General features: G+C 42.9%; 1 protein-coding gene across 3 annotated transcripts in view; it reads right to left on the reverse strand.

Annotated features, from left to right (window-relative positions):
• LOC128639760 (AN1-type zinc finger protein 4) overlaps nucleotides 1–25,971 on the reverse strand; it is a 52,075-nt gene that overhangs the window by 10,880 nt on the left and 15,224 nt on the right. For 2 of the 3 annotated variants that reach the window (XM_053691887.1, XM_053691885.1), the window contains 5 exons: nucleotides 23,348–23,528; nucleotides 16,969–17,116; nucleotides 15,230–16,357; nucleotides 13,510–13,549; nucleotides 13,240–13,357 (listed from right to left, as the gene is read on the reverse strand). In XM_053691887.1, coding sequence (XP_053547862.1) covers nucleotides 13,240–13,357; nucleotides 13,510–13,549; nucleotides 15,230–16,357; nucleotides 16,969–17,116; nucleotides 23,348–23,528 — 1,615 coding nt within the window. The remainder of the gene's footprint in view (nucleotides 1–13,239; nucleotides 13,358–13,509; nucleotides 13,550–15,229; nucleotides 16,358–16,968; nucleotides 17,117–23,347; nucleotides 23,529–25,971) is intronic. The other variant, XM_053691886.1, reaches the window with a different exon arrangement.

The raw sequence follows: 25,971 nt of genomic DNA on the forward strand, positions 1-25,971 counted from the left end.
CTAGACACTTAATCTCCAAACTATACAAAATCAATGTCACACATTCTGCTACCTCTCTCCCCTCATATACAACTTCCTGGCAACGGGAACTAAACCAAAATATAGACGACGTGGATGAGAGCATTGAAACTTAATAAGCGCTCTTCAGTTTCAGCTAAAATACAAGAAATTCACTTAAAACTTATTAGCCGCTGGTATTTAACGCCAGCGAGGCTATGCAAAATGTTTCCTAGAACGACTAACACTTGTTGGCGGGGGTGTGGGCTCCCCTGCTCCGTATTTGGTGGTGCTGCCCTCGTCTGACAGAATACTGGACGGCAGTACTTAATGCAATGACGGAAATTTTAGGAACAGCAATCCCTCTAACACCGGAAACCCTACTATTTTGTTCTGCGCCCCGGCTAGAAGGCCAGGGCAAACAGGCACTACTGCTTCTAATGCTGATAGCAGCCAAAAAAATCATACCAAAGTACTGGAAAACCCAAACGGTTCCCACTGAACAAGAGTGGCGGAATCAGGTGAACGATCTGCTGATGCTTGAGAGATATCACTACTTAAAAACCCATAAACTAGACCAACATGAACTAATGCTAGCATACTGGAACAGAACTATTTAGTGTAGGAACAATTGTCTCCCGCTTAATTGTGGGACTGGTGTCTCCCGCCTAATTGCATGAGTTGTGCTCCCCCTACCCCCTTTTTTTTTTTTTTCTCTTCTTCACCAGAACCTTCTGGATTGGATACTCACCTGCTCATACATATATTGTAAATTGTTCATTAATATAAATAAAAAAGGAAAAATTTAGAAAATTAAGCAAAACTTAGAGGATATGATGTGACTTGTTTTAGATAACTATCAACCGCAAATAACCTTCTGTTTACCTGTTGTCTTGCTTTATTCTAGCGCAGACCAGTCAGAAATATTCTATCTGTAAGCGCAGGCACTGAGTTTCTGGACATTCTTGCCTGCGCGGTTAACAATTCTGGTTATTTAACTGCTGTATAACGTTTGTGGTGTTGTATTCTCTGTATTACTTATCTAAATAAAAATTTTCATGAAGAAAAAAAAAAATACACCATAGTAGCATAGTATATGGTACATACATGACAAGAATAATTATTTGCCATATCCTGGCTCACTGAAACCTCCATTTACATTATGAAATACATGAGATCTCTATTTGCAAGTGTACGTTCTCCATATTACAAAGGGGGTCTTAGTCTCCAGACCGGTAGGAGTAATACACTAGATCTGTGAAGTTATAGAATAATGATACGAGGGGTCCCCTTCAAGACCATTCAAGGTATTGATAATGATAATTTATAGGATGAATATATCAGTGGGTAAGCACCGCTTAAACTAGTATAGTATAGCCAATATATAGTAAAAGTATTCAAAGTAAATAAAGAGGGAGGAAGGAATATTTCTCATTTAGTTATCCTATGTGGTGGCACCCAGTAGATCACTCTGTAAGTTTACTTAAGTATCTCAATACAAACAGTGAAACCCATGTGCTGGAACCGTGCATAAAAGGGCTATATGAGGAGGAGGGGAACCACTATCCTAATACCATCCTACCATGATGGTAGCCAAAGTATGTTAAAGGGACAGTATACTATAAAATTGTGTTTACCTTATTAGGATTGCACCGATACCATTTTTTTATGACCGAGTACAAGTACCGATACTTTTTTTTTTTTTAAATGTCATGTGACAGTTTACCAAGCACAATCCAGACTAATTATTTAAGGTTCCTTCTTTATAATTATAAAGGACTGTAATTCAAAAGACATTATGGAATAATAAAAGTTTTATTTGTCACAAAGTTCACTGAACATGTTTATAAATAAAAAATATTACAATAAAATATTACATTTAAAGGGGTGATGCAATTGGGTTGTAGGGCTGTTATAGAACATCAATCTGACATTTGTATGGAGGTTTGACTCTAAGTTGAACAGTCTTTCACTTTCCACACTACTGCATGGTGCAGAAAGATATTTTTGGGCCATTTTAGCCAGAGCTGGAAATCTGTTTATTAACTGCCCAGTACTTCAGGGGTTTGTCTGAACGAGGTACAGTGATCTCCTACAATAATACAAATAACAACAATTTGTATTGGCAGAACAGTAGTAAACAATTTTTAGTTTAGTCTCCACTCCAGTTTAAAATGAAATGGGAACATGCAGTTTTAAAAAACCACCACAAGATAGCATATGCGTAGAAGTGAAGGTATCGGTTTAAGTATCGGTGCATTTGCACGAGTATGCGTACTCATGCAAATACTTGGTATCGGTGCAGCCCTACCCTTAATGTGTTTCCAATTACTTTTTTTTACCAGCTGCAGACTATAAAATGTATGAGATTTGCTTTTTTTTTTTTTTAAGGCTTATTTGTGTATATGAATTAGCTGATTGCGTTTTGAAGCCACAACCTAAGAAAATGGGTTGAGCTTATAGGTATAATCAGATCTCATTACTGTATCACATTGTGTACATATACATGTGTCTATCTTATATCTGTAGGTATAATCAGATATCATTACAGTCACATGTATATGTACACAATGTGATACAGTATCTTATATCTGTAGTGTGACAGACCCCTCTGTCAACCTCCCTACGGATTATGGATTCGGCATTATGTTAAGTCACCCTGTGCCCATTATAGGTACTGGGTGCAAATCCAACAGTACTGGAGGGGTTAACTTCAGTTTTGAGTAACTGTTGTTGGAGGGGTTAACTTCAGTTTTGAGTAACTGTTTTGTCTAAGACAGTTGGAGTTGTTTTTAAACCAGAAGTAAGCAGGAGGACTATAAACAAGTATCTGAGCAAAATGACCTGATTTTAAAGAAAACACAGAGCTCTGAGAGTTGAAGGACAGTGTCAACCAGGTGGGAGACCTGCATAAATACCGGGCATATAGCCCTCAATAAAGTAGATTCTGTTTTACCATCAAGACGGAGCTTGGTCTCGTGTTTGTGGGGAAATTAACTGGATTTGTGTGTTACTGATCCCGTATTCAGGGCATCTTTCATCTGGTATTAACCCTCGATAACAGGGTTATACCATAACAATTGGTGGCAAGCGACGGGATGGTCCTCATCGCCCAGAAGAGCAACTACACATCCGGACCTAATGGAATACCGTATGAAAGGCTGAAAAGAGCCACCCTTAAAGACCTGCTAGAACAACGGGGCCGACAGCCCAGTAACCTCAGGAAGAGGGAGATTATTACAATACTGACCGAGATGGACGGAGTACCAGGGCCCAAAGGAACCAATGAGCCCAGCATATCAGACAGAACCCCCGAAGATGCAAGCTTTGACCGGGCGGTTAAAATAAGACTGGCAGACTGGCACATTATGGCCCCAACCCGTCTGCCGAAATTATCGACTGGGTCATAGCAGCCGTGGAGGCCAACCTACTTCGCCAAAGTGGCGATGCAGCAGCCCAAGTCACAGCAACCCCAGTGGAAAAGAGAAAAGTACATTTTGCAGCTTTTAAAAACTTCATTGAAACACCTTGCGGATTTTGAGAGACAATGTGCACTACACAAGGTACCCGCAGAGGACTGGGTCACGATATTATCCGGAAAATTATCCGGCCGGGCCAGCGAAGCTTTTCGGGCCATTCCAGATGAGGAAGTCAGGGATTATAATGCTGTAAAAGAGGCTCTGCTCTCCAGGTATGCGGTTACACCGGAGGCATACAGGAGACGGTTCAGAGACACTGTTAAACTAGCTGGAGATTCCTACGTCGAGTGGGCATATAAGGTGCACCGCACAGCAGCTCACTGGATAGCGGGGTGCCAAGCCGTATCTGGGGAAGAGGTGCTGCAGCTATTCCTGTTGGAACATTGCTTCGACAAGTTATCCGCAGGAGTTAGAGAGTGGGTTCGGGACCATAAACCCTCCACCCTGCATGAAGCTGCTCGCCTGGCAGATGAGTATACGGATGCCCGCAAACTGGACACTGCCACCACTAAGATCCCTGCCAGAGTGGACTAAAGACCCACAGTCACCCCAGCAGCTACCAGTTACCAACCCCAGGCGCACCGTTCTACCACACTGCCTTCAGCCACGAACTATCCTCAGACAGCCCGGTTCAACTCACAGGATTACTCACAGCCTATTTGGTGCTTTGGATGTAAGCAACTAGGGCACAAAAGACCAGAGTGTCCCCTAAACACAGCGAACCAAGCACAGTCCTGGAGAAGACCCGCCGGCTGGAAACCCACGTAACCCTCAGCCTGCTGCCCACTGATTAGAGGAGGAAGAATGCTGAGGCATCCTACATGACGCAGACCCCGTACAAGCTGCCCACCGGGATAACCGGCAACAGCACCGGCAACTGGTTAAAGTGAATGGGAAGGAGGTCAGTGGTCTACGGGATACTGGTGCTACCATGACCTTGCGCCAAAAGAAATTGGTGTCTGAGAACCAGTACACCGGAGACACTGTGGCTGTGAGGGTAGCAGGGGGCGCTGTGTTCCGCCTACCTGTTACCCGGGTACATTTGGATTGGGCAGTGGGCTCTAGACATGTGAATGTGGGGGTCATGAAGGACTTACCAGCTGATGTTCTCCTTGGAAATGACTTGGCCCCCCTTGTTTCTGCCTACGCTCCTATGGGTCCCGCCGATGTTAACCCTGTGACTACCCGTGCCGCCAAGACCGACCCACCTGCTGCTGAGCCCCAGGACGCTGAGCTTAGTAAATCTCTATCCGCTATTGATATATGGAAGTCCCGTTACAACGCGCTGATGAAGAGTCAAGTTGTTTTTAAACCAGAAGTAAGCAGGATGACTATAAACAAGTATCTGAGCAAAAGGACCTGATTTTAAAGAAAACACAGAGCTCTGAGAGTTGAAGGAGAGTGTCAACCAGGTGGGAGACCTGCATAAATACCGGGTATATAGCCCTCAATTAAGTAGATTCTGTTTTACCCTCAAGACTGAGCTTGGTCTCGTGTTTGTGGGGAAATTAACTGGATATGTGTGTTGCTGATCCCGTATTCAGGGCATCTTTCATCTGGTATTAACCCTCGATAACAGGGTTATACCATAACATGCAGGTATAATCAGATCTCATTACTTTATCACACTGTGTATATATACATGTGTCTATCTTGTATCTGTCCATAATCACCAATACTTGGAGAGAACAATGAACAATTAACATATTACCTTATCTCTTCTTAACCCACTGAGAGTGTAATTTCTTCTACTGGATGTGTTTACACAGCTTGGCCTCGAGGCCAAAAACTTTAAGGATAGGTGGGGATACCACAGGCTACATAAACTATTTCAAATACTAATATAAGGGCAATGGAAATACTTAAACCATTTAATACACTCCAGCAGGTAAAGTGGATCACTGGGAACAAATTAAAAGGGAGACAATTTGAGTAAACTGATGAAGGGGGATGCTCATTTAGAGCCAGGTATAAAAGCACATTACCGGTACATAAGTAGCCTATTCTAAAGGATTAGGGCCGCATCCCCTTCCTATGGTATTATACACAACACACTGATGTCGAGTGAATTCGAGTAGCCCTCAGAGGGTTCAGCCGCCTTCTCCCAGAGAGACTCTGGAGGTAAGGACCCCTTTACACAGCCTGCCATGGACGAGCTCCAGTCTGCCGTATCAGTGTCAGTAGGCACAACAGTTCTCCAAGTGGGAGGACAGCTTAGGGACAAGGTAGCTGCTTCCTTAACATGAAGATCAGCCCCACATTCTGTAGTTAAACCTCCATTTCTCGATAGAAGTACCTCTGCAGATAGGACGCTTTGCACCTCCACTGTCCCATCTAGCTGCTTGTCAGTGCAAGGGGTTCTGGTCCTGTGTCTAAGCGAGGGGCCCACCCCATCGCCATGCTGTATTAGGGACTGAAGTTCGTCATAGCTATGAGACATTTGCCACTCCAGGTTACAAAGAAGTGTGCGTAGTACAGCGTGGAATTCCTCCTCTTGTTTTTAATAGGATTATTAAAAACCGGCACCAATTTGTAAAAATTGACCTTTACTTTAAAAGGGACACTCAGGTTAAATTAAATTTTCATGATTCAGATACAGCATGTCATTTTAAACAACTTTCCAATTTACTTCCATTAAAAAAAAATGTGCACAGTCTTTTATATTTACAATTTTTGAGTCACCAGATCCTACTGAGCATGTGCAAGAATTCACAGACTATACGTATATGCATTTGTGATTGGCTGATTGATATCACATGGTACAAGGGGAGTGGAAATAGACATAACTTTGAAATTTGTTATAAAAAAATCTACTACTTATTTGAAGTTCAAACTAAGTGCTATTGCATTGTCTTGTTATCCTGCATTTGTTGATTATGCAAATCTAATGTGTTGACTAGTCCTTTAAGTTCAGACATGGCGGCATCCATTACTTTATAGAAACTCAGTGGTACTTAAAAAAATCCAACTATTTTCAGAGTTAAATTACAGGAAAGGGGGACAAAATAATGATGTTACAAAGTTTTTTTTTAAAATTACGCAGTTAAATAGGTTATATTACAATCTAATACTGTTTAATATCCCTTTAAGTGACTACACACAAACGCCCTGTAAGAAGGCGTTTTTTGTCCCTTTAACCCCTTCAGGACAAACACATGACCCATCCAACTTGGGATTATAAAAAAAAAAAAAAAAAAAAAAAAAGTGATCTACTTGACAGATTACTATTCCCTCATAATCCTGTGAATAACAAATTATGCTTACTTGATAATTTCATTTCCATTGTGGGGAAGAGAGTCCACGGCTTCATTCATTACTATTGGGAATTAAGAACCTGGCCACCAGGAGGCGGCAAAGACACCCCAGCCAAAGGCTTAAATACCTCCCCCACTCACCACATCCCCCAGTCATTCTGCAGAGGGAACAAGGAACAGTAGGAGAAACATCAGGGTATAAATGGTGCCAGAAGAGAAATTAAAATTGTGTCCGCCCACCGAAGAAACGGGCGGGTGCAGTGGACTCTCCTCCCCACAATGGAAATGAAATTATCAGGTAAGCATAATTTAGGTTTTCCATCTAAAGGGGAGGAGAGTCCACGGCTTCATTCATTACCATTTGGAAAATATACCCAAGCTCTAGAGGACACTGAATGAAACCGGGAGGGTAATAGGCGGACCCTAATCTGAGGGCACCACAACCTGTAGAACCTCTCTCCCAAAAGCCGCTTCCACAGAAGCAAAAACGTAAAATTTGTAAAACTTTGTAAAAGTGTGTGAGAACCAGATAGCCGCCTTACAAATTTGCTCCATAGAGGCCTCATTCTTGAAGGCCCAGGACAAAGCCACAGCTCTAGTTGAATGAGCCGTGATCCTCTGAGGAGGCTTATGTCCCGCTGTCTCATAAGCCAAGCGAATCAAACTCCTCAGCCAAAAAGAAAGTAGTAGCAGAAGCCCTCTGACCCCTGCACTTCCCTGAATACACGACAAAAAATGTAGGTTGTCTGAAGTCCTTTGTAGCCTGAAGATAGAACTTCAGGGCACGGACCACATCTAGATTATGAAGTAACCGCTCCTTCAAAGAAGGGTTAGGGCACAGAGAAGGAACAACAAATTCCTGATTGATGTTATGATTGGACACCACCTTGGGAAGAAATCCCAAGCCGGTACAAACAGCCTTATCCGAATGAAAAACCAGATAAGGTGGCCCAAGTTGCAAGGCCGCCAATTCAGATACTATGCGAGCTGATTTAATGGCCAACAGGAAAAGAACCTTCCAGGACAGAACCTTAAATGTCAAGGGAATGCATAGGCTCAAACGGAACCCTTTACAAAGCCCTAAGGGACAAGTTTAAGCTCCATGGGGGAGCAGACTGCTTAAAGACAGGCCTGATTCGAGACAAAGTCTGAACAAAGGATTGAATGTCAGGGAGCACAGCGAGTCTCCTGTGTAACAAAACCGATAATGCCGAAATCTGTCCCTTTAAGGAACTAGTGGCAAGTCCCTTCTCTAAACCTTCTTGAAGGATAGCATTCTGGAAACCCTCACCTTGTGCCAAGGGTATCGATGTTTCTAAAACCAGGACAAGTAAGTCCTCCACACCTTATGGTAGATGCGCCGAGTGACTGGTTTCCTTGCCTGAACTAGAGTGTCAATCACACTTTCAGAAAAACCTCTCTTGGCTAGGACTAAGCGTTCAATCTCTACACAGTCAGCCTCAGGGAATCGAGAATCTGATGTTGGAAAAGACCCCGTTCCAGCAGATCCCTGCGACAGGGTAACCTCCACGGCATAGAGGATGACATCCCCACCAGATCTGCAAACCACGTCCTCCGCGGCCACGAAGGAACAATCAGAATAGTCAACTCGTCTGCTTTATGCGTGCCACAATACGAGGTAGAAGTGGTGAGGAAAAATGTACACTAGATCGAACCCCCAAGGCACCGCTATTGCATCAATCAACTCTGCCTGGGTGTCCCTAGACCCATACCGTGGAAGTTTGCAATGGAGTCTGGGCGCCATGAAAGCTATCTCCGGCGTCCCCCATCTGAGACAAATTGCCGCAAACACCTCGGGGTGAAGAGACCATTCCCCCGGATGGAATGTTTGCCTGCTGAGAAAGTCTGCTTCCCAGTTGTCCACACCCGGGATGTGAATCGCCGAAAAGCGATCAGTTGTGGGCTTCCGCCCATTTCAGTATCCGAGACACCTCCCTCATTGCGAGGGAGCTCCTCGTACCCCCCTGATGGTTGATTTAAGCCACCAAGGTAATGTTGTCCGTCTGAAACCTTATGAAGTTGAACACCCCCAGGCGGGGCCACGCCTTCAGAGCATTGTAGATCGCTCAAAGTTCCAGGATATTTATCAGTAAAAAGGGACTTCAGCCGAGACCATTTTCCCTCTGCCATTCTGGCACCACAAATGCCAGACTTGCACCCGTGGTCACAATCTCCCAGGACGTTCTCAAGAAGGATGTCCCCATCGACAATTGTTCCGGGCGGATCCACCAAGAGAGGGAAGTCCGAGCCCGTACATCCATGGATATCAGCTGTGAGAGATCTGAATGATTGCCATTTCACTGCCTCAACATGCATAACTGAAGAGGCCTGAGGTGAAACCTGGCAAATGGAATGACGTCTATGCTGGAGACCATGAGCCCGATCACCTCCATACATTGGGCCACAGAGGGCCTCTCTGAGGATCGAAGGGCCAGACAAGAGGACGCATGCTTCCTGCGTCTCTGATCAGTAAGAAAAATCTTCATGGACACGAGTCTATGATCGTGCCTAGAAACTCCACCCTGGTGCTGGGTACCAGGTAGCTCTTTCCGGAGTTTATCTTCCAACCATGAGATTGAAGTAACAGGAGCAGAGACCTTGAATGGTGCACTGCCCGACTGGATGGCGCCTGAACCAGGATGTTGTCTAGATAGGGTGCCACCGCAATGCCCCTGGATCTGGCTACAGCAAGCAGGGCCCCCCGAGAACATTTGTGAGAACTCTCAGGACCTTCGACCAGATCGAAAGGAATGGCCACAAACTGGAAATGCTGGTCCAGAAATGCAAATCTTAGGAACTTGACGTGGTCCCTGTGAATTGGAACATGAAGGTAGGCATCCTTCAAGTCTATTGTGGTCATGAAACTTCCCCTCTTGAACTAGGGGCAAAATGGACCTAATCGTTTCCATTCTGAACGATGGAACAAACAAAAATTTGTTTAAACACTTCAGATCCAAAATCGGGCGGAACATGCCCTCCTTTTTTGGAACTACGAACAGATTTGAATAATACCCTAGACCCCTTTCTGCAAGGGGTACTGGTACGATAACACTTAGATAGGAAAGATCCCTCAGACATCCTAGAAAGGCCTCACTCTTTTCTGGCCTCAATGGCAGGTTTGACAAAAGGAATCTGCCCCTGGGAGGGAAGAACTTGAATCCTATCCTGTAACCCTGGGAGACAACCTCCAGAACCCAGGGTTCCTGAACAACCAGGCTTCGGAGAATAGAGATAACCTGCCCACTACTCGGTCCGTAGACATGTCGTGGGCTCTGCGGGCTTCTTGTTCTGTTTGGACTTGTTCAAAGACTGAGCAGGCTTCCACGTTCCTTTGGACTGGTCTGCTTTTTTGGCAGGCTGCTGGCACTGGGCATTATCTGCACGAAAGGAACAAAAAGTATCTCCTTTCTGTTTAGCTTTCTTATCTTGGGGTAGGAAGGCACCCTTGCCTCCCGTAACCGTGGAAATGAACGAGTCCAGGTCTGGACTAAACAGAATCTTTCCTTGAAAAGGCAGGGACCGCAACCACAATTTAGAGATCATGCCCGCCGACCAAGATTTTAGCCACAAGGCCCTGCACGCTAAAACCGAAAACCCTGCACCTTAGCATTTAAGCAAATAATTTGAATATTGGCGTTGCAAATGAAAGAATTGGCTACCTTCAAAGCCTTAATCTTTTCCTGCACCTCTTCGAAAGAGGGTTCACCCTCAATCATTTCCCACAGGGAATCACACCAATATGACGCAGCTCCAGCAACCGGGGCTACGGCAGCTGCCGGCTGAAAAACAAACCCCATGTGCCGAAACATCTTTCTCAGCATGTTCTCCAACTTTTTATTCATGGGCTCTTTGAACAACGAACTATCCTCTAGGGGAATAGTCATTCGCTTAGCGAGTGTGGAGATTGCCCCATCCACCTTAGGAATGGTCCCCCACAGCTCCAACTGAGCCTCCGGAACGGGAAAAAAGTTTAAGGGACGAGGAAGGGGAAAAGGAAGAACCTAATCGAGCCCATTCGTTCTTGATAATGTTAGCCATCTTTATAGGAACCGGGAAGGTCTGGGGTACCACCCTGTCCTCATAAACCTTATCTAGCTTAGGGATAGAAGATTCCTCCGGAAGCTCTAGAGTAGCAAGCACTTGCTTTAGCAAAAAGCGCAAATTATTCATCTTAAACCTATAGCCATGCTCCTCGGCCCGAGCTTTAGATGACACCGATTCCGACCCAGGAGTCCCCTCCAAAGCGTCGGAGTGGGCCCCGTCATCGAACCACTCTGCAGGAGCATCCGACGAAGACAAGTCCTGAGTCAGGCCACTCTGAAAGGCCCTACGCTTGTGCTTAGCAGAACGTGGTAAGTCGTGGATCACTTTATAAACCGCCTTCTGCAGTTCCGCAAAATCTGATGGCCAACATATTTCTCCCGAAGGAGCAACAGTCGGACCCCGGGGCGCTGCATGTGCAATAGGGGACTCAACTCAGAAACGCACCTCACAGGACTGAGAACCCTTAGAGGTGGACGGCTCAGTGGTACTAGACCTTCTTTTAGTCTTAGATGTCTCGATTCTCTCAAGTCATGTGGAACATAATTGGGCAGTCTGGTCTACCAAAACCTCACAATAAACACAGGTATAAGACTGTCATAGAGGGAGTACCCTCTAACGTGTCAGAATCCTCCATAGCTTGAGCTTTAATTAGAATAAAAGAGAAACTAACAGGTACCTTTATAACCGCCAATGGCCAGGGCACTCACCACCTCCTATGAACCGGACTACAGAAACCGCTTTGTCTCCTCAGTCGCAGATCAGACCGGAAGTGAAGAGCCCCACCCGGTCACACGCTTGCCTCACAGGATCGCCCCTGCCTAAAAGGAGAAAACACGCCAAAAAAAAAAAAAAAAAAGGCTGCGCAAAAACTCCCGGAAAAGAACCTGATAGTTCCACACATTGCCAGAGCCTCATCCCACACAGCACAGCAATGACACACAATATCATGTATAAACCCCCCATTCAATAATCCCCCTACCAGGAATATTAACCCGTGATTCAGTAAAGATAAAAGGCGCCACACTGTGGCCCTGTCTTCTACGTAACATTGTGTATAAAATGAAACAATCTTACCAGAATCCACGCCGTGGAACAGGAACACGGCCCTTCAAGTGTGACAGGTCATAGCAGCACTACTGACATGGACTTGAGAGAAGAAAGTCTGCAAAACTCGTCAACGCCGATTGCTGTAGGAGCTGTTAATGAGTCGGGATGGTTTCGCAATAGAGACTCTCCCTGCATCTCCGGACTCTTTCACCCAAGCCCTCACCGAGAAGCCTTATAGAGCTACTTAAAACTCCTGTCCATTGCGAAGAGTAATACCCTCCATAAGAGACCTCTGAATCTTCAGCATCTCTCTGCCACCTCCTGTAACAAAAGGCAAAGAATGACTGGGGGATGAGGAGAGAGGTATTTAACCCTTTGGCTGGGATGTCTTTGCCTCCTCCTGTTTGCCAGGTTCTTAATTCCCAATAGTAATGAATGAAGCCGTGGACTCTCCTCCCCTTTAGATAGAAAGTTACCGCATGATCACAGTTCCTGCTTGCGTTGCTAGGCATATGAAAGCGGTGACATCACACCATGAAGCTGGGTTTGATAACTTCTCCTGGATAAGATCAGAGTTAAAAACTGCTTTATTCTAAGTTCTGGCTGACCATGATCTTCTTCCACTTGTAATAAAGCTCCGGAGGGTAGATTTACGGATTAGGAACCTGGTGACAGTCCTGTGTCACTCCCTTCAGATGGCATTCAAGGCTGAGCATGTCAGCCAGGTCAGTGTCTCTGGAGACACCAGAAGCATCATGACACTTGCCCTGGAACAAAGACTGCCCACCCCACTGGGAGAAGATAACAGAAGGGATTTCCTTCATGCCTATCCACAAGTCCATGGCTTTTAAAGTATCACGAAATACAATTTTTTCTCTCACGATTCACATAAAAAAAATACGTTAAGAAAGTTTCCAATCTACTTCTATTATAAAATGTGCTTAGTTTTTGTTGGATATCTAGATAGGTAGATGTCTGTAGCACTGCATGACAGGAAATAGTGCTGCCATCTAGGGCTCTTGCTAATGAATAACATTGTTGCAAAACTGTTGCCATATAGTACTGCAGACAGATAACAAGAAAACAGAAAAACAAAATTGATAATAGAAGTAAATTGGAAAGTTGTTTAAAATTCTGTGTCTATCTGAATGAAAAAGAGAAAAAGAAAATTGTTTTATGTCCCTTTAACTGTTTACAATCCATTCCTGCTTCACGTGCTGTCACAAACATAAGAGAAATGCGGGGTTTGTTCCATGCACAGCAGATAGAAGGCGTCACATCTGGTCATACACATTGTTACCCCAGGTATTTATAGCTTTAAAAAAAACAAACAAAAAAACAAAAGCAGCTTCCATGATATGGCTGGGATATTATTGACCATAGTTCAAGCAAGTCACCTGCATTCGTAGCTGGTCGCTAGTCCCGTTTTCCTCCCGCAAACATGACAGCGGTTTACGCCTTTCTTTTTACTCTGAAAACTTGATACGATTGGAGGAAACAGGGGTGTTGCTTCAGCTGCAAAAGATAATCCCATGATTTAACAATTCAGACAAAAATAATGTGCACTTTTTCTTTATCTCGAGTCTAGCACATGATGGGTATTGGCAATAATGATGGTACTGCTTACAGACATAATGTGAGGGTACCATGTGCAGTGTTTATCTTACCTAGAGCTTTCCCGCTAGGCTGACTTCTCCTGTTCTCTCTCTGCAATACAAGTCAGACACATTATCAATCAGACAGCAGGTAGAGCGTCACACAAACTATATTCGTTTGCATGAGATAAAACACACCAAGTTATTCATTTGTAACAATCAGTTATCAGGTGCCGAACAAGGTGATTTTAGAACCAATACGTTTGTTGGGAGCCCAGATGTCGTGCTTATCACACAAAGCAGAAACTTTCAGTAATCACAATGAGCACAGTCATTGCACATGTAATAGTCAGCTGGGGTCAAACTGAGCCTGGTAACCGACAGGTTAATGTAGCACAAAGTGCATCACTTGTGGTTAAATGGCCGTGTTCCCAAGCACCAAGGTAACAGACAGGTCTAACAACATAATCTTAACAATGGAAGTTACAGCCAGCAATGAAGTGTATTTACCAGCAGCGTCTAATGATCACAAATCTCACTGCTTGAGAAGTTATTACTAGTGAAACTCAATAATTACACATGTTCATTAGTGTACTCAAACTGCTGATTACATACGGTTTTATAGGAAATTCATTCACAGTTCCACTGAAGTTGTATAGGACAGTGCACTGGCGAGAAAAATAGCAGAAAAATAAAATGGGAACCAAGTCCCAATACAGTAATAGATGTTCTATATACACATAGGAAGTGCTATATAGTTAGCGGTCAGGATGTAAGTAATGTACACTGTATTTTCCCTCATAAGGCCAAGAGATTTATACCTAAATACTCCATTAGAAATTAGTAATTATTATTTCATGCCCCAACCAATCTGCAGCACTAGTTAAATATCTGAATCGTGTAACCTGCGGAACTTTCCACACAGGACCAACAGTGCTCTGCGGGTCCCTTTGAGAGGTAAAAGCACAGTGTAGTTCCTATACAATGACCTCATATAGGAGTCAGGCTAAATAGACTTTTATGTATAAAGGATGTATAAAATGTAATTGTATAACAAAATGACAATTGCCCCCCACCTATATAGAAACAGCCCAGTAATAAAGAGCTAATTCTTCCCATGCTGCAATGTGAGGATACGCCACTGTGTGATAAAGCAGATCCCGCCTCTCCTGCAGTATAAGTTATGGTACAATTTACCAGAAGCTGAAGCAGACGTAAAGGGACATAAAACCAAAAATCTTTAAATACACAATACAGAGAGCAGCAATTAAGTTTCCACTTTACTTCTATTTTGCTTTGTTCTCTAGGTATCCATTGTTGAAAAGTATACCTAGGTAGGCTCAGAAGCAGCAATGCAGTCCTGAGAGGTAACTTCTGATAGGTGGCTGCACATATGAACCTCTGCCACTGGCTCACCTGATGTGTTCAGCTAGCTCACAGTAGTGCTGCTACTTTAACAAAGGATCATAAGAGAATGAAGCACATTTGTTAACAGTAGTTTATTGTAAAGTTGTTTAGCATTGTACGCTCTATCTACATCAAAAATACAATTTTAGGTTTCATGTCCCTATACACCTCTAGATAGAAGGTAAAATATATAAAAAGAAAGAAAAAACAAAAACATGTTTTTTGCTTTACTAGCTGTAGGTTACCTTGGGTTTAATCCCTAGAAATAGACCCACTTAGAAACCACAAGTATTGTAGCTCCCAGGCACAGTTCGGCCAGTCAGTAAACCAGACCACAGAGCTTTACACAACTAGACCCAACATGAGAACTTCTCTGCATACTCACTAATAGCAGCTGTGCGGTCTCTCTTGAGAATGTTTTCTGGAGGGTCTCTTCCTGAAGATGCTGGAGACCAACCGGTAGGGCAGCAGCAGACGTATGAAACCTGCCAGGGTTACCGGAATTGTGCGGATTGTCCATACTTGTGCCTCGAGCCAGCGAGGCAAAAAATCCCATATTGCTATAAGTCCCTACAGGCTCTTTGGTAGCTTTATTAGCCACGTCAGTCATTTCCCTAGCCTCTAATTTAGAAATTATATCCGGTCTTTTTCCTGGTGACTCAACCTTTACCCCATGAAATTTAGTCCTGGAAAATGAAGCATCCGCCCGGTTATGTACCTCGAGAGAACTAAACAGTCTTTGTGGGCTAGCAGGCCTCAAGCTTTCCAACTCAATGCATTTGGGGTGGCGTGGTTTGTGGAAGGAGTTATGTGCCACCTGTGATGGGTAATGCAGGGGTGGCAGGAGACTGCTTCTTGGAGAGCTTAGCTCACTAGTGTTTACTATTCCTGTCTGCATCCTTTCAGTGTTCAGAGCTTTAGAAATGGTTTTATGGTGTGCGTCAATGGTGGGAGAGTCGTGGTTTCCATCAGCGAATCCAAACTCTGTGCTCACTTTTTCCAAACTGCACAACTCCCCAAATGGATCATCAGGTTTTACCTGACTGAACAGAGTGAAGGAATCTGTGATCGGCCTTGCAGAATCATTAGAAGAAAATAGGTTTAGATTGTTATGTAGAATGGAACTATTCTCAACTGTCAAAGAATCTTCCATGGCTAATGATGCAAGAGGTTGCAGAGCTTTACTTCTACTGTGTTGTGTACCTTCTAAGTCTACACGGGATATTTTGGGTGGTAACCCAATACTACAGATTGTAGGAGATGCCACATTATCAGAAATGCTGTCTTGGTTTAGAGATTTTGAACCAACGGGTGACATTGTCCTTGTCCTAGCAGCGTCCAATTCAGTATGAGGTGCATTGTGGGAAGACTTAGAAGGATGTGGACTCACAGGAGGTAGGCAGGACTGTCCAATGGCTGGGAGAACCCTAAGAAGCTTCTGACGAGCAGACGCTACTGAATTATTTGAGGAATGATGAGTCACAGGGGATCTGGGCTTCAGCTTCTTCTTAGGCTGTGAAAACAATTAAGAAATGATTAGTGGTTGTCTGTGGTTTCACAAGAACAAGGGAATGATGGCTAAACATTAGCTGGGAGCTACCTATGTGTATTGTTACTATAATCAAGGTGCCTGAAGCTAACTGCAAAGTTACAGAAAATACTCAACTTCAGAAAAGTAGTGAAAAGAATTGAGAGAATAAGCCATATAACCATAATTCTCTGTTCACAAGAATGTGTTGCTGGGTTTAAATGCAATAAATGAGCTAATGTGGTGCCATGTAATGACATAAAATGTGCATTTATCCCAGTAGCAAGCACAACGCGTCAGATTTTACTCTGAGATAATATTTCATGGAAAGGTAAACGTAAGCAATAGGTGGCACTGACCATCTGTGTGGTTAGACTTTATAAGACGTTCTGTGAGAACTGTAACCCATTAGTGCCAAAAAGAGTCTCCAACACATTGCTACACTCTGTACTACAACCGGATGTGGCAACAAAAAGGTGTTAAACAGTGCATAATGCGCTGCTATGGGGTAAACATCCACTTTCAGGACAGATCTTTTTGTGGCCTTTGTATAACATAAGTATGGGGAGACTTTTAGAATATATTGTTTTAAAAACCTTTTTATTGAGGTTCATTTTCTCCATCTTTGATTTCAACAGCTTGACTTTGTTCATTGTGATTGCATTTTCTAAAATATGTTGACCTGATGGAGAAGCCTCAACGTCATCATCTTCTTCTGTGTACAAGTTATTAATGGAACCTCTGCTACAGGGGAGACAAAAACCATTCACCTTACTGGTTACACACAAGACATTTATTACATCTAAACACTGCATAAGTTGTACGGTTATTTCACATGAGATTTTATATAGTAGTTGTAGATCCCCACAAACAGAAAGAATCCAATGTCTGCGGGTGAACTAAACTCTACAACAAGCAGATATAACTGTATATTGTGCAGACTATGGCACAAAGGGGCCTATGTGCAGGTAGTTGTAGGACGTAGAACACTGCACTTCTGCTGTACACACTGTGCTGCAGCAGCAATATGGACATCATAGCTGCAGATCTTTGCCTTTTTAGCCCTAAAGCCTGAGAGTGTTGGCTTTGTGTACATAGTGAGTCGGCAGTCACCTAGGAGACTAAGCAAACAAACTGGTCCCACAACACTGAACTCAAGCCTGACCTGCTGGCTGTTCCCTTCCTGACAGAGTTGTACAAAAAGGGAAGACCAAGGCACTGGCAACCAGCCCTTCTCTTCCAGTTACATGGGAAAGCCATGACGTTTGGGTAATGGAAAGATTTAGCAAACAACCAAACACTAATACTTGTGTAAAAAACAGACCAGCAGGGGGAGCCAAATTAATTTCAATAAAGCTGAAGATTTGATTTGCTGTATTGGAATTGGTCAAGTGCATGAATTGGCAGCAGTTGAATATGATACACTGAGATCAACATACAGACAATGGCAGAAATATATAAGTTAAACATCAAAAAAAAAATTATGCTTACCTGATAAATTTATTTCTTTTTTTGACACAATGAGTCCACGGATCATCTTAATTACTATTGGGAATACCACCCCTGCCCTGCAGGAGGCGGCAAAGAGCACCACAGCAAAGCTGTTAAATAGCTCCTCCCCTCCCGCCCACTCCAGTCATTCGACCGAAGTTGGAGAGAAAGGAAGAAACAAGGGGCAGAGGTGTCTGAAGTTTATAACATACAAATAACCTGTCTAAATAACAGGGCGGGCTGTGGACTCATCGTGTTAAAAAAAAAAAAAAAAAAAAAAAAATATCAGGTAAGCATAAATTTTCTTTTCTTTTTAATGACACGATGAGTCCACGGATCATCTTAATTACTATTGGGAATCAATACCCAAGCTAGAGTACACAGATGATACGGGAGAGACAAGACAGGGAACCCAAACAGAAGGCACCCCTGCTTGAAGAACCTTTCTCCCAAAAGCGGCCTCAGCCGAGGCAAGAGTCAAATTTATAAAATTTTGAAAAAGTGAGAAATGAAGACCAAGTTGCAGCCTTGCAAATCTGTTCCACAGAAGCTTCATCTTTTAATGCCCATGAGGAAGAAACAGCACTCGTGGAATGAGCCGTAACTCTCTCTGGAGACTGCTGTCCAGCAGTCTCATATGCAAAACTTAAGATACTCTTCAGCCAAAAAGAAAGAGAAGTAGCCGTAGCCTTCTGTCCCTTACGTTTTCCTGAGAAAACCACAAAGCAAGCAGAAGACTGACCTGAAGGTAAAACCTTAAAGCACGAACCATATCCAAATTATGTAGAAGCTTCGGAGAAGGATTAGGACACAAGGAATGAATAACAATCTCCCAATTAATGTTCTGATCAGAAACAACTTTAAAAAAAACTACCTTATCTGAATGAAAAATAAGGTAAGGAGACTCATACTGCAAAGCCGAGAGCTCTGACACTGCGAGCAGAAGAAATAGCAACAACAAAAAATATAACTTTCCAAGATAACAACTTAATATTTAAAGGAAAGCATAGGCTCAAATGGAGCCCCTTGAAGAACATTGAGAACTAAATTAAGACTCCATGGAGGAGTAACTGGTTTGAACGTAGGCCTGATAAAAAGATTGTACATCTGGAACATCTCCCAGACGTTTATGTAACAAAATAGAGAAGGCAGAAATCTGAGCCTTTAGGGAACTTGTCGATAATCCTGTCTCCAAACCCTCTTGGAGAAAAGACAAAATTCTAGAAATCCTAACTACTCCAGGAATAGCCCTTGGATTCACGCCAATAGAGATATTTACGCCATATATTATAGTAAATCCTTCTAGTTACAGGTTTACGAGCCTGAATCATGGTCTCTGACCGATTCTGAAACGCCCCGCTTGGATAAAATTAAACGGTCAATCTCCAGGCAGTCAGCTTCAGAGAAACTAGGTTTGGGTGAAGGAAGGGCCCCTAAATTAGAAGGTCCATCCTCAACAGAAGTCTCCAAGGTGGCAGAGATGACATGTCCACCAGATCTGCATACCAAATCCTGCGAGGCCAAGCCGGTGCATTGAGGATCACCAAGGCCCTCTCCTGCTTGATTCAAGCAATAACCCGAGGAAGCAGAGCAAACAGAGGAAATAGGTATGCTAGACTGAAAGTCCAAGGTACCGCCAGGACGTCCATCAGTACCGCCTGAGGATCCCTGGACCTCGACCCGTACCTCGGCATTCGGCCGAGATGCCATGAGATCCAATTCCAGCTGACCACATTTGAAAAATCAGTCTGGAAAACACTTCCGGATGGAGTTCCCACTCTCCCGGATGAAAGGTCTGCCTGCACAGGAAGTCCGCCTCTCAGTTGTCCACCCCTGGGATGTGGATCGCTGACAGACAGCAAGAGTGGGTTTCCGCCCACTGGATTATTTTGGTTACTTGTGTCATCGCTAAGAAACTCCTCGTTCCTCCCTGATGATTCATGTAAGCCCTTGAGGTTATGTTGTCCGACTGGAACCTGATAAACTGGACCAACGCTAACTGGGGCCAGCGTATTAAAGATCGCTCTCAGTTCCAGAATATTTAAAGGTAGAACAGACTGACTGAGTCCAAATTCCCTGAGCCTTTAGGGAGCTCCCGACTGCTCCCCACCCTAGGCGGCTGGTGTCAGTTGTCACAATCACCCAAGATTGTCTGTGAAAACAGGTACCCTGGGAGAGATGATTCTGAGACGACAACCATTAAAGGGAATCCCTTGTCTCCTGCTCCAGAAGTATCCGGGGAGACAAATCCTCATAATCTCCGTTCCATTGCCTGAGAATGATTTACTGCAGATCTCTGAGACGGAACCGAGCCAATGGGATGATGTCCATTTTCGCTACCAACAGCCCGATTATCTCCATACACTAAGCCACTGATGGCCGAGGAGTGGACTAAAAAGCTTGACAAGTATCGAAAATCCTTGATTTCCTGACATCTGTCAGAAAATTCTTCATCAATAGGGAATCTATGATGGTTCCCAAGAAGTTACCCTTGTATCTGGGACTAAGGAACTCTTTTCCAGATTTACCTTCCATCCATGAGATCGCAGAAAGGATAACAGATATCGTCCCAATAGGGCGCCACTGCAATGCCCCATAACCGAAGCACTGCCAGCAGCGATCCCAGAACCTTTGAGAAAATTCTGGAAGCTATAGCAAGACCGTAGGGAAGAGCCACGAATTGGAAGTGTTTGTCTAGAAAGGCAAACCTTAGAAACTTGTGATGATCCCTGTAAATGGGAACATGCCAGTACGGGTCCTCAAAATCCACCGTTTTCATAAATTGACCCTCTTGGACCATAGAGAATGGAACGAATAGTTTCCATCTTGAAGGACAGTACTCTGAAGAGTTTGTTTAGAGTCTTGAGATCTAAAATAGACCTGAAGGTTCCCTCTTTTTAGGGAACCACAAACAGATTGGAATAAAATCCCAGACCCTGTTCCTAAATCGGAAGAGGAACTATCACTCCCAGGTCGGAGAGGTCTCCTACACAGTATAAGAACGCCTCTCCTATTGTCTGGTCTGCCGATAATCTTAAAAGCAGAAACCTGCCCCAGGGAGGAATGTCTTGAACTCTAATTTGTATCTCAGGGACACAATGTCCCCAAGTCATCATGAAATCACAAACCCAAGTCTGATTGAAGAAGGAAAACCTGCCCCCTTACAGATCGGGTGCATGCCCCTCATGCTGTCTTTGATTCAACAGCAGGCTTCTTGGGCTGTTTTCTCCTATTCTAAGACTGACTGGGTGTTTCAGAAGGCTTAGACTGTTCCTGCTTGGAAGGAGGGAAAAGATTTCTATAGAAATTTCGAAAGAACCGAAATTATCTGACGTCCTTTCGCTTATTTCTCTTATCCTGTAGATGAAACATCCGCAGACCAATACTTTAACCATAATGCTCTGCGGCCCAGTATGGCAAAGCCTGAATCATAGTGCCCAGCATAATCTGTATAAAGGGACATTACTAATTTAAGGACCTTTATTCTATCCCTTCAAGAGGGGTGTCTGTCTAATAGAAACAGACAACGCATCAAACCAGTACGCCGCCGCACTAGAGACAGTAGCCATACTAACCGCAGGTTGTCAATGTAAATCCTCTATCCATAGGGTCCTTCTCCTGCATAAGGTCCAAAAGGAACAACTATCCTCTATGGGAATAGTATCTCCCTTCTGCAAAGAATCTCCATCCGTTTCCGAAAACGGAATTGATGTAGAGAGTGCGCAGCCCAAATTGGCGCCACACATAGCTCCATCCATTGTGGGCGTTACAACAATCTCCCGGTCGCCATTATTTAAAATGTCTTTACAAATAGGCCACCGGGAGCTAACTGAACCTACTGATAAGTCTGTGGGCAAAATTGGGCTACTGCTTGCTTAGCCCATATGTGTGACAAACACACAAGACATTCACCTCCTACCAAGTCAATTTCCCTCAGCTCTAGTGAATAAGCTCCCAGAAATAACACCACCTAATCTATTTCAGCCCCAGTGCCTGCTTACAACGTGCTGTCACAGAAATCCCCTCCTTTTGCATATAGGAGTTCTGTGCCAGTAAAATAAAGTGCTCCACTTCCTGAGATCCTTATTCCCAGACCCAGAATAAAAAGTCAGCACTTACCTTTAAAATCTGCTCAGCAGGTTTGAGAGGTCCTCTCCCTCACATAGCCCTGTGGAAAAAAGGATAAAGCCTGAGTAATCTTACTTAGGCTATCAGGCTTAGAGCAGCATAAATATATGGGAGGGGCAGTGAGAATTATATCCACCAGTTCCCATTGCTCTAAAGCCACCACTGCTCTACTGAAGAGACTGATATGGACTACGGCTACACCCTAGAACAAAGCAGCACAATCTTGTACTACTTTAAAAATAATAAACTCTTGATTGAAGAATCTTAACACCTAACTTTACCACTTCCTAGCACTAACGTAGGCAAAGAGAATGACTAGGGTGGGAGGGAGGGGAGGAGCTATTTAACAGCTTTGCTGTGGTGCTCTTTGCCGCCTCCTGCAGGGCAGGAGTGGTATTCCCAATAGTAATTAAGATGATCCGTGGACTTGTGTCATTAAAAAGAAATGGAGATTTAAAATACTTAGATACAACAAACAACAATGATTAAGGTCGCCTTCATACAAGTATATAGTCTATGGGCCAGGAAACAATTGGATGTTGCCTGCTTACAAGCTGAACTGCCACCCATCTTAAGGGCCTTAACACTCACCTATGGACGGTAATCTGGTGGCACGCAACTACACATACTTTACCTTGTTTATTAGTTTAAGGAACCACAGAACGTTTTCTAAGAGAGAAACCTAATACCATCTACTGAGGGTCACTGTTCTGCAGACAAATCATTTGGGAGCCACACTAAAGAATTAGTCTCTTTTGCCAATTATATGTTTAACACAGGTTGATGGCAGGTTAAAACCTTCTCCCTAGGACCTTTTTAGTGGGTGCACCACCTGGCTTATTTTACTGACCACCCGGCTACAATTTTAGCCAATAGGAAGCTAAAGAATTAGTTAATATTTAAAATGTTCATTTTTTTATTGCACAAATTATCATTAAATACATTTTAAGATATGTGATTAATTGTGCTTTGGGTAGCTGAAAATTATGTATTTTAAAAAAAAAATTACACTGCCCACACACAGCTACTTCATAGCGACACCCGGCTGGCAACATTATCTGTGGAAAACACTGAAACCTATTCATTACTTAGTGCCCCACATACTCGCCCTGATATTGCAGAGCTTTTTTTGCACCCCCCAACCATTATCACCACTTTCCCTTATCCATATCTCTTTACAATCCTGCAACAGGTACAATATAAAGGAGATAATAGCACTTGCTGACCGGAGCAAACAGATCATCCTCACACACACACACACAAAGACCAAGCTCAGTGCTTATGAAGGTTTGAGAAAAACAAAATGCCCATAATGAGCAGGTGCCAAGTATAAATCTGCCAGCTGGTTCTCCTTACCTGAGGGATTCAGACAGCGGTGTGAGCGAGCCATCTTTGTCTACAATCCGAAAGAAATTCAGCTGGTCTCCTTCCCGATACACAAGAAATGTCACCTGTTTATCCGAAGCTTTTTCCCGCAGGTCATCTCGATAGGAGTCCATGTACTCAGCTATTTCCCTGATTGGGTCCTCTAGTGCCACTACACACAGCAAGAAAATGTATTAATATATATGTGCAAAACAGAACAAACAGAAGCACAAAAAACGGATGTATTCAAACATAAAAATATTTAATGCCTTTGAAATTCACACACACCTGAAACAGTTATAAAAAGGTATGTAAAGGCACAATAGAAGTCACGGGGCAGTTTTGTCACTATTATTAGCATCTGTCTGACCTGTATACACAGCGGGCGTACGGATAAGACCTGACTGAAGCAAAGTTCAGGATCCGGTGTAGTCCTGTTTAAAGTGAATGCAAATTCATCAAAATTTACATTTCACTCCTGTTGTGGAGAGAAGAAAAAAAACAAAAAACAAAAAAAACAAAAAAAAAAAAAAAAAAAAGCAACTTACATTGAATCAAACACCGGGGGGAAGCCGTGATTGGAGGATGACCTATCTATAATTTCTGACATCAGAAATGGCTTGCCATGACCTGAGAAAGCTGGAGCTGATTTAAAAGGCAAGTATGTTTTCACAACACGAGAAATGTAACTAGTGAGATATTTAGATGATCAGTGTGGGGGACTTGTTTCACCAGCTCCGTGGAGCACTCGTGTACTACATCTAAGAGAACACAACAGGACTACACCGGATCCTGACCTTTGCTTCAGTTGGGTCTTATCCGTACGCCCTCTGGGTATACAGGTCAGATGGATGCCAATAATAGTGACAAGCTGGAAAACTGCCTCATGATTTCCATTGTGCATTTACATACCTCATAACTGTATGAGGCCAGTGTGAATTTTAGATATATTTATTTTAATACACTTGCGCTTTTGTATTTTTACCAGCACTATTTGTTCCTGACCAATGGTTATTGTGAACAGCAATACAACAGACACTCGTGCAAGCTGAACAAATATAAAGGCAAAGAATTACTGGGGATGTGGGAGGGATATTTCAATGTTCTGTTTGGGGTGTCTTTGCCTCTTCCTGGTGGCCAGGATAAGTATTTCCCATAGCTTATGAATGTTTTCGTGGACCCTCGCTGCCATTAGAAGGAAATATCCTTTTATTATTTAATATATATTAAACTTTATAATCTGTGAAACAATATATAGCATATTTTAGTGTTAGAGCAATATTGTAGCAGATTACTTTTTTGTATATTTTTTTTATACAAGGCGCTCCTTGGCGATTTGACATCATATCTCTTCTTGTTTTAAATTATACATATATGTAGCTAAAAAAAAGAGCGGAGACATGAGCCCCGTAAAGGCCCGCTTCTATGCGTAGCACTATTCTAATTTTCCTGGAAATAACTCTGAAATGTGTCCTTTTTCTACTCCCCGTAGATAGGCTGTAGTGCATTATATTAAATACAAAGGCTGTAGTGCATTATATTAAATACAAAGTGATTTTTTGATCAGTGCAAAAGCTGGTTTATATCTGCCCCTAATTGGCTACAGCAGAGAAGAAGAAAAATAAACACTCAAGAGGTGTGTCCCTAGACAGCAAACAATGGATGTTTGCTAACAAAATGACAGTGTAAATTCTTTTAACACATTTATTTGTAATACTGTGATTAACTTTTGATGCATTTAGATATACAAAAAATTGTTTAAAGGACCAGTCAACACAGTAGATTTGCATAATCAACAAATGCAAGATAACAAGACAATGCAATAGCACTTAGTCTGAATTTCAAATGAGTAGTAGATTTTTTTTTTCTGACAATTTTAAAAGTTATGTCTTTTTCCACTCCCCCTGTACCATGTGACAGCCATCAGCCAATCACAAATGCATACACGTACCATGTGACAGCCATCAGCCATTCACAAATGCATACACACATTTTCTTGCACATGCTCAGTAGGAGCTGGTGACTCAAAAAGATTAAATATAAAAAAAAGACTGCACATTTAGTTAATGGAAGTAAATTGGAAAGTTGTTTAAAATGGCATGCTCTATCTGTATAATGAAAGTTTAATTTTGATTGAGTGTCCCTTTAATCTCTGATCTGGGGAATTTACTATAAAACCACTAGCCCCATGCTCAGAAATAAAGCATAAATATATTAGTTAGTTATCTGAGAATAATTCTAAAGTGGCTACTAAATGATAAGATCTGTCTGCTAACTGCGCTTCTTCTATGTTTGCCGCGTTTGCTTAATTTAAAAAGGGACAGTCTACACAAAAATTGTTATTTTTTAAAGAGATAGATAATGTCTTTACTACCCCAATTCCCCAGCTTTGCACAACCAATCACAGAGGTAAAAAGTGTATTAACAGTGTTAGTTATGCAACACTGGGGAATAGGATATAAATGGATCATCTATCTTTAAAAACAAAAATTATATTGTAGACTGTCCCTTTAATATAGAGTCATTTGGATTGTTCATTTATTAGCTCAGGTTTTAGTTGAAAACCATTACTATTAGAATTACGTTTTGTAATAAAACAAGCACAGGAACCATAA

This window comes from Bombina bombina, chromosome 9 (assembly GCF_027579735.1).
Source record: "Bombina bombina isolate aBomBom1 chromosome 9, aBomBom1.pri, whole genome shotgun sequence".
Taxonomy (NCBI): Eukaryota; Metazoa; Chordata; class Amphibia; order Anura; family Bombinatoridae; genus Bombina; species Bombina bombina.